At 48.3% G+C, this 8172-nt stretch overlaps 1 protein-coding gene across 1 annotated transcript in view; it reads right to left on the bottom strand.

The window, feature by feature from the left end:
• The window catches only part of LRRK1 (leucine rich repeat kinase 1), a 135957-nt gene that overhangs the window by 45522 nt on the left and 82263 nt on the right, over positions 1 to 8172 (bottom strand). The window contains exons 6-9 of the mRNA XM_040257040.1: positions 3219 to 3445; positions 2043 to 2170; positions 1786 to 1949; positions 459 to 596 (exon numbers count right to left, since the gene is read on the bottom strand). Of these exons, the coding sequence (XP_040112974.1) occupies positions 459 to 596; positions 1786 to 1949; positions 2043 to 2170; positions 3219 to 3445 (657 nt within the window). The remainder of the gene's footprint in view (positions 1 to 458; positions 597 to 1785; positions 1950 to 2042; positions 2171 to 3218; positions 3446 to 8172) is intronic.

Below are 8172 nucleotides of genomic sequence, written 5' to 3'. Positions count from 1 at the left end.
AGAGGTTCCCACCAGAGCAGGAAAGACAGACAGGTCTGGGAACAGCCCTGCTGGGACACACACAGCCAGGGCATTTCCTGAGTTCACACCCAGCAATTCCGGTTCTTCCGCTTCCGGGCAGGGAGCAGGGACGCGACGGCAGTGCCGACCGAGCCTCATGCACCAGCCGGGAAGGAACAGAGCCACAGAAGGTCCAAGGGGCTGTGCTTACTGTCAACATTAAAGAAAATTCTGGAAATAAAAACCCATCATCCCACTTCCTCCCAGAGCTGTTGTCATTTTGCACGTTTCCTCTCAATCTTTGCACACAACCATGCATGATCTTGACGGTTAAACTTTTCTTTCATCTTAGTTTTTCTTTGTCTCAAAAGCTCTGAAGAAATAGGGAGAACTGCAATGTGGAGTGGTTTCCTTACAAAAGTTGAAAATGAGAAATAAGGGGTTATGACTTGACTTACATCAAGCTGGAAAAGTCCCAGGGGAACTTCTTTCAGTGCGTTTTCTGAGAAGTCCACATCCTTCAGGTGGTTCTTCCAAAACACAGCCATTTTGTCTGGTAGAGACTCCAGGGCATTTTTGGATGCTTTGCAACATTTCTATGAGTATGACAATAAAGAGAATTAATCAGCTTTTTAAAGGCAGGGGTTTCTATGAGAAAGACTTTCCAAATTTAATGTTAAAAATAAGACCATTACAAAAACCTCTGCAATAAATACAATTCAGCTCATTAAGAGGCTACAGACTATTCCTGGGCATCCCTAGTGGCTGAGCGATAAAGAACCCACTCCAATATTCTTGCCAGGAAGTCTTCACGGGCAGAAGAGCCTGGTGGGCTGCAGTCCATGGGGTCGAAAAGAGTCAGACTCGACCAAAGCGACTGAGCACATACGTATGCAGGCTATCCTGCCCTGTTTTCCTGTCCTTGCTCCAGGGAATGGGTGGGAAAGGTTTCCTGGGGAGACCAAGGTGGCTCGTGGTCTTTTTCCTTCCCCCAGGACGCCTGGCCCATTGTCCTGGAAAATAATGGGACAATTCAGGACAGTGTTCTGAAGAGAAGCCTACACCCCACACACATATATATTTAAACTAGAAATATTAATATTCAGTTCAGTTCAGTCTGTCAGTCGTGTCTGACTCTTTGCGACCCCATGAATCGCAGCACGCCAGGCCTCCCTGTCCATCACCAACTCCCGGAGTTCACTCAGACTCACGTCCATCGAGTCAGTGATGTCATCCAGCCATTTCATCCTCTGTCGTCCCCTTCTCCTGCCCCCAAATCCCTCCCAGCATCAGAGTCTTTTCCAATGAGTCAACTTTAGGAATGGAAAATTTTCATATTTGCTGTTAAAAATAACAGCAAGAAAACACAAATGTACTTTATGCTGTCCCATCCGTTTTAACAAGCAAACTTGCCAAGAAACAAAACCACCATTTGAAGGGGAGTGCTATGCATGCAGACTACGCCTTCTCTCCTTCATTCTCATTTTACGGCTGTCCTAAGGGAATGGCCTCACATTTTTGGACAGAACTCAACCCCGGCCATTCCATTTCCAAGCTGTAGCTGTGGAAAGTCTCATAGGTGCTATGGTGCCAATCTCAAATCCAAAGCCAGAGGGGCTGGCTCTAGGGTGAGTTACCTGCCTGAGACCCTCAGCTGCAAGATGCCGAGTGACAGACACGCTCATCTATAACATGGGGCAACTCTGCACACCGAGGGGAGGAGCACGGTGCACCCTCAGCTCTGTGGGACTGACCTCCCTTCACGGTTTCTGGCAAGTTACTAACCAAAGGGCAAGCCCAGGCATCTGGAAATGCCTTCAGGTTATTTCTGGAGACGTTTAGACAACTGAGCGATTTGAAAGAATGGAGAAAAAGCGCAGGGAGTTCTGTCAGTTTGTTGTCAGAAACATCAAGCTCCTGTAGCTTCCGTAAACCAATCCAGTTTGTGGCTAGGAGAAAATAAGAGAGGATGAGTTGGTAAAAAATATCCCAGTCAAGAAGAAAATGACAAAGTATATCAGGTTACTGATGATGAAACATACCACTCTCTTCTTCAAACAATTTTTCCAAATAGTTTTTTGAAGCCGTCAGTTTTTGAAGTTTTGAGAGATGCAGGAATCCTGGTGGGAGGTGGGACAACTTGTTGCTGGAAATGTCAATTTCAAGTAGCCTGTAGTTGGGAAAGAAGGAAGTCAAGGCATCAGAAGCAAGCTGTGGTTATGTATTTCTCTGTAAACATGTTTCTTTTTCTCCTGGCACAAGGATAAGGAACGTGCACTGAAACACCAATATGATTTTTGTTAATTGTGTTACTGTCACTATGTCGTGTGTAGAAAAAGACCAGAGCTCTCTTTGGTGGGTCCGGGTCTCACGGACCAGTAGGGATGTAACCTTTTTCACGTATGTGATAACAAGCTGGTGTCCTGAAGCTACTGGAAGTCCAGAGAGCAGTGCTTTGTAACCTTTTGGACTCTCGGCTCTGCCCCGGTTAAGGACCCCCCACTCCATGGCACTTAATTTTTTGAACAGGGCTTCTTTCCCACGAGTTACTGCTGACCCTACGCTCTTATCAACATTCTTTTCTTCACTTCACTTAGAGCCTTAGCTTTTGAAATCAGCTCATGTCCCATACGGAACGAGGGCTTATAGACACGATCATCAGTACGTCAGGGAAGGGAGGGTCCTTCCCCTCCCTGTGCCGCCTCAGCGGGGGGCTTGGGTGTCTTCCCAAGGCCTCTCAGAAAAAAAGACAGGAGCTGCCCACACTGTCAGACCATGGCCAGAGTCCTGTGCAGTTAACTGCTTCTTGGAGGCCCTGCTCACTTTCCTTGGGAGGTAGGCCAAAAGCTGGGGTGTCTGGGCCCCATGGCTTCCACCAGCCCCCTTCCTCTGATGCCTGCCTGCAGGACCAAGACTGGGCATCGCGCGCCGGCAGGCCTGCATCGCTGCAAAGAGCAGTGGACATGTAGGCCAGACAAACTACCCTGGCAGAGCTCTCTGTGTTCACGTGGACAGCAGGCCAGGACCTTGTGCCCAAGAGCTTGCTAAAGGCATGCACAACTTCCTTCTCTCATTTTAGCTGAAAATCTGTTTTCCAAAGCACCAGCTACAGTCAGGCAGCACGACTGCAGGAAGCAGATGCTGCAGGCAGAGGGTGTGGGGGCAGCCAGGCTCACATGGCGAAGGCCCCCCACTGGGGCCGCGGGGCAGGAGCCCACCTGGAACAGATGATTTCATCTGATGACTGCACGCTGGGCAGCTCCCCCAGGTGGTTGTCCGAGAGGTTCAGCTTCCGGAGGTTGATGAGGCCCCAGGGGACGACCGAGGGGAGGGACGCCAGGCAGTTGGCAGAAAGATCCAGCTCTGTGATCTGGCAGGAGATGTCGATGAGCCAGTCCAGATCCACCCAGGGCAGCTTGAGGTGGGACCATTTCACACGAAGAGCCTGGGTGTTGGAGAAAAGGGCAAAGCACACGCCAGTGGTAAACCCAGGGCTCACGCAGACTTGGAATAAAGCAATGGTTTATCCAAGTGTGAGTCTGTCTGCTCATCTCAGCAGAGTCCTGCGAGATCAGGAGAACTGGGAGCACGTCGTCACTTGGAGGCACCTGTATCCTCGAGAGAATCTCTGCAGACACAGCAACGCGCTCTTCAGACTCTAGAGGGAGCATGTAGGCTTTGCATCACCTCTGAGAGGGCTGATCACAGCCAGGCAGGACACTCAGCAGGAATAGCCCCTGCTCTGTGCAGAAGAGGCCACCCCAACTTGGAGGACCCTCCCCAGCCTGCAGAAGAAGGCGGAGACCCAAGCCTGGGTCTTCTCCCTTCAGGTCACTCTTCCCCATGATTAGGGCAAGAAGCGCCTGCACGTGCTCACACCTCGTGCGGTGCTTGGTGGATGCACCGCTTCCAGAGTGAGCGACAACACACAGGCAACGGTCAGACACCACATGCGAAAAAGAGGACTTTGACCCACAACCTGCAGAAGTCTACCAGGACACTAATAGCCCCCTCATCTAAACTGGAGGCAGGGACAAAGCTAGGGAAGCGGTTACTTCTCAGTCGAGTCGCGGACATTTGGGGCCAACTGTTAGAGAAGTTACCCTGTAGCTTCCTGGACTGTTACTAGGCGTTGCACGGAGTCAGGGGTGGGGCCTGGTATTTGGCATTTCCTGCAAGCTCCCCGGGTGATGCCAGAGCTGCTAGTCTAAGGAACACGCTCGGGAAAGGAGGAGACTGAACTTGACCTAGAGTTTGACTCATTCTATTTAAAGAAATAAAGTATAAATTATATGATCCTTTCTTTCAGGTGAGAAGGGTTCTCTAGCCCTAGGCTAAGACAACTGCTGTGACTAATTAGGGAAAGTCAAACATGCTCCCCCAACCAGTTATGAAGGATGCCTCCTTCTAGGTCAGCGCTTCCAGCTTGCCCACCAACAACCGCCAGACAGGGCACACCCGATGGCTTGCCCTTGTCCGTGATAAAGCCTCTCCACTCCTCTGACAAAAGGTGAGCGGCAGTGGCTGACTCGCTACCAAAAGCGCTGAATAAATCTCCTTTGCTTTTCTCATTTGGTTGGGTCAGAAAGGCCAGCAGCTTGCTGGCACACGGTGGTAAGTGGGATCTGGTGAAGTGTTCAGGAGCAGGGCTTTGCTCTTCTTGATCATCCAAGAATGTGGGGCTCACTGAGGTTTCTGGGGAAAGGAAATCGGCTCTTTTGGCTAGTTTCTCTAAAGCAGCTGGAAATCCGTATCAGAAAATTGGAGAAACAAGAATTAGTGCTTCACTAAAGGGAAAATGTTGCAACTGGGAAGGATACCAATAACGTGAGGTAAGTTCGCTTTCAAAATTGGCAGCATAGGCTCCCTTATCTGGTCACAAGGTGGCGTGTGCGCCTCGTCTTTGTCTCCTCGGCTAACTTGCCAGGGCTGGAAAGCTGGGTCTGCTGCTCCTTCTCAAAGCTCTGGGTTTTGAACCAAGGAGATGGGGGCTCTCTCTCTGTCTGCCTGTCTCTCTCCACTCACCTCGATGGAGAGAGGCGGTGGTATACTGGATTTCAGGTCAAGAGAATGGAGTTTTAGTCTCAGTTTTATTTTAGACAAGTCAAGCTTGAGCTGTAGGCCTGTTTTTATTATCGTTATTGTTTCCCCCCATAATTATGTATCTTGAAAAATTCCAAAACTGCAGAAAGGCTTAACCAGTTCAATGCATATTCATTCATATACACTTCATCTAGATTCACCAACTGTTACTAAGTTGCCACATTTCTTTTTCTTCTTTTTCCCTCCACACAAACACACACTTTTCATTTTCTGCTGAGTCATCTGAAAGTAACCATGCAGGGCGCTTCATTCACACCCACGTTATCTCGGAAGAAATGAAATCAGTACAACATTATCAAATCCATACTCCGTGTTCAAATATTCCAGAAATGTCTTTTATAACTATTCTGCATCTTGATCCAGGATCTCATCAAAAATCATACACTGCATTTAGTTGTCATGTCTCTTTACCTTTCTTGAATCTAGAAGAATCCTCATGCCTTTTGCTGTCCTTTTAAACTTGGGCACCCTAAGTTTTCAAGTCATTCTAGTTGTTTTGTAGCATAGCCCATAATCTGAATTTTGTTTCCTAATGTTTAGATTCAAGTTAAACGTTTTTGGCAAAAATCTCAATGTTCATTCCTACTAACTGAACTGCACAAGAGGGCACCTGATGATGCCATGCTGTTTCACTAATGGTGATGCCAAGTCTGATCCCTTGGTTAAGGGATCTGTCCTTTGCAATGCCACATTTTGTGTGTGTGCATGTGTGAGCACGCTCAGTTGTTTCCGACTCTTTGGGACCCCATGGACTGGAGCCCGCCAGGCTCCTCTGTCCATTGAATGTCCAAGGCAAGAATCCGGAAGATCCTCCTCCAGGGTATCTTCCCAACCCAGGGATCGACCCCGAGTCTCTTGCATCTCCTCCACTGGCAGGCAGACTCTTTACCTCTGTGCCACAAAGTCACATTGTACTCTCTGTGATTAGCAATCTGAGAGGGTGATATCCTGAGACTAGGGAATGTTTTCTGTTCCTACGTCAGTTCATCCTGCGGTGTTAGCAGCCATTGTTGATCCAAGGTGATGAGATCGCAGTCTGACTCTCTCCACTCTGCACGGACCTGTATGGCCATTCAGGTCACCTGAACGGATATGGCAGTCAAATGCAAAGTGAAAAGGAGACTGGGCTTGCTTTTAAATAACAAACCTTAGGTGTCGATCGAAAATTTTATAAGTAAAACTCTGTAAGGGCCATCAAAAATAAAACAACAGGCGTAACTCAGGTTGTTATGGTGAGATGAACCAATTACGACACAAATCAGACATCCTCGGGGAACCAGCTGAGACTTTGTGTCTCAACAGTGGCACCTTCCTCCTGCATCTCCTCTGTGTCAGCCTCTCTGATCCTGGAGCTGCAGCCTAGAACTGCATAAGGAGCAGGGACTCTGCCTCGGGGACTCGAGCCCTGTGTTTGCCTAACTCACCCCATGTGGGGCCTTGGGCAAGCTGAGTGAGGGTGAGCACTTTTTCAGGCCCTGTCAGGCTCAACTCTCTTTTTAGGAAACCGCCTGTGGATTCCGTGCTACGCTGTCAGCCCGAGGGTCATCTCCATCTCCTCTGCCCCAGGAGGCAGTGTGGCCTTCCAGAAGCTGGACTGCCTGCATCTCCAGTGCTAGGCCTCGTGTAACCACCTCTGAAGCTCAGCACTGTGCCTAGCGTGCAGCAGACACTCAAGAATTGTTTGTGTGCTGAAAAGAGTCAAGCCACTATGAGCAACAATCCATCTACTACCACCTCTGCCGTATCTACCACTCTAAACTATCAAGGTCTGCTCAAACCCCACAGCCTCCTCCACTGCAGTCTGTCTGCAGAGAACACATCAACTCCTGCCCCGGACAGCCCCACACCTCCACAATCTGCCCCAAACACTCCCCAAATTTCTGGCCCGCTGTTTCTCCCAAGACCTCTGCCCACCCTCTGGGTTCCTTTTAGCAGATGGCTTGTGGGGTTAATAATTTGTTCTTGGTAGAAGGTAGAAGAAACCAGGGAACGGGCCAACTCCTAGAACTGAAGATTCAAGACTAAAGGAAAACTTCCAACTAAAGCCCAGAAACTCAGTTCAGTTCAGTTCAGTTGGTCAGTTATATCCAACTCTTTGCAATCCCATGGACTGCAGCACACCAGGCTTCCCTGTCCATCACCAACTCCGGGAGCTTACTCAAACTCATGTCGATTGAGTCAGTGATGCCATCCAACAGTCTCATCCTCTGTCATCCCCTTCTCCTCCCACCTTCAATCTTTCCCAGCATCAGGGTGTTTTCCAATGAGTCTGTTCTTTGCAGCAAGTGGCCAAAGTATTGGAGTTTCAGCTTTAGCATCAGTCCTTCCAAAAAATATTCAGGACTGATCTCCTTTAGGATGGACTGGTTGGATCTCCTTGCAGTCCACGGGACTCTCAAGAGTCTTCTCCAACACCACAGTTCAAAAGCATCAATTCTTTGGCACTTAGCTTTCTTTATAGTCCAACTCTCATATCCACACGTGACTACTGAAAAAACCATAGCTTTGACTAGACGGACCTTTGTCAACAAAGTAATGTGTCTGCTTCTTATTATGGTGTCTAGGTTGGTCATAGCTTTTCTTCCAAGGAGTAAGCGTGTTTTAATTTCATGGCTGCAATCACCATCTGCAGTGATTTTGGAGCCCCCCAAAATAAAGTCTCTCACTGTTTCCATTATTTCCCCATCTATTTGCCATGAAGTGATGGGACCAGATGCCATGATCTTCATTTTTTGAATATTGAGTTTTAAGCCAGCTTTTCACTCTCCTCTTTCACTTTCATCAAGAGTCTCTTTAGTTCTTTGTTTTCTGCCATAAGGGTGGTGTCATCTGCATATCTGAGGTTATTGATATTTCTCCCAGCAAGCTGGATTACAGCTTGTGCTTTTTCCAGCCCAGCATTTCTCATGATGTACTCTGCATATAAGTTAAATAAGCAGGTGACAATATACAGCCTTGACGTACTCCTTTCCCGATTTGGAACCAGTCTATTGTTCCATGTCTGGTTCTAACTGTTGCTTGTTGACCTTCATACAGATTTCTTAGGAGGCAGATAAGATGGTCTGGTAT

Source organism: Oryx dammah, unplaced genomic scaffold, assembly GCF_014754425.2.
Source record: "Oryx dammah isolate SB20612 unplaced genomic scaffold, SCBI_Odam_1.1 HiC_scaffold_16, whole genome shotgun sequence".
Lineage (NCBI taxonomy): Eukaryota > Metazoa > Chordata > Mammalia > Artiodactyla > Bovidae > Oryx > Oryx dammah.
This window is presented reverse-complemented; position numbering and strand designations above follow the sequence as displayed.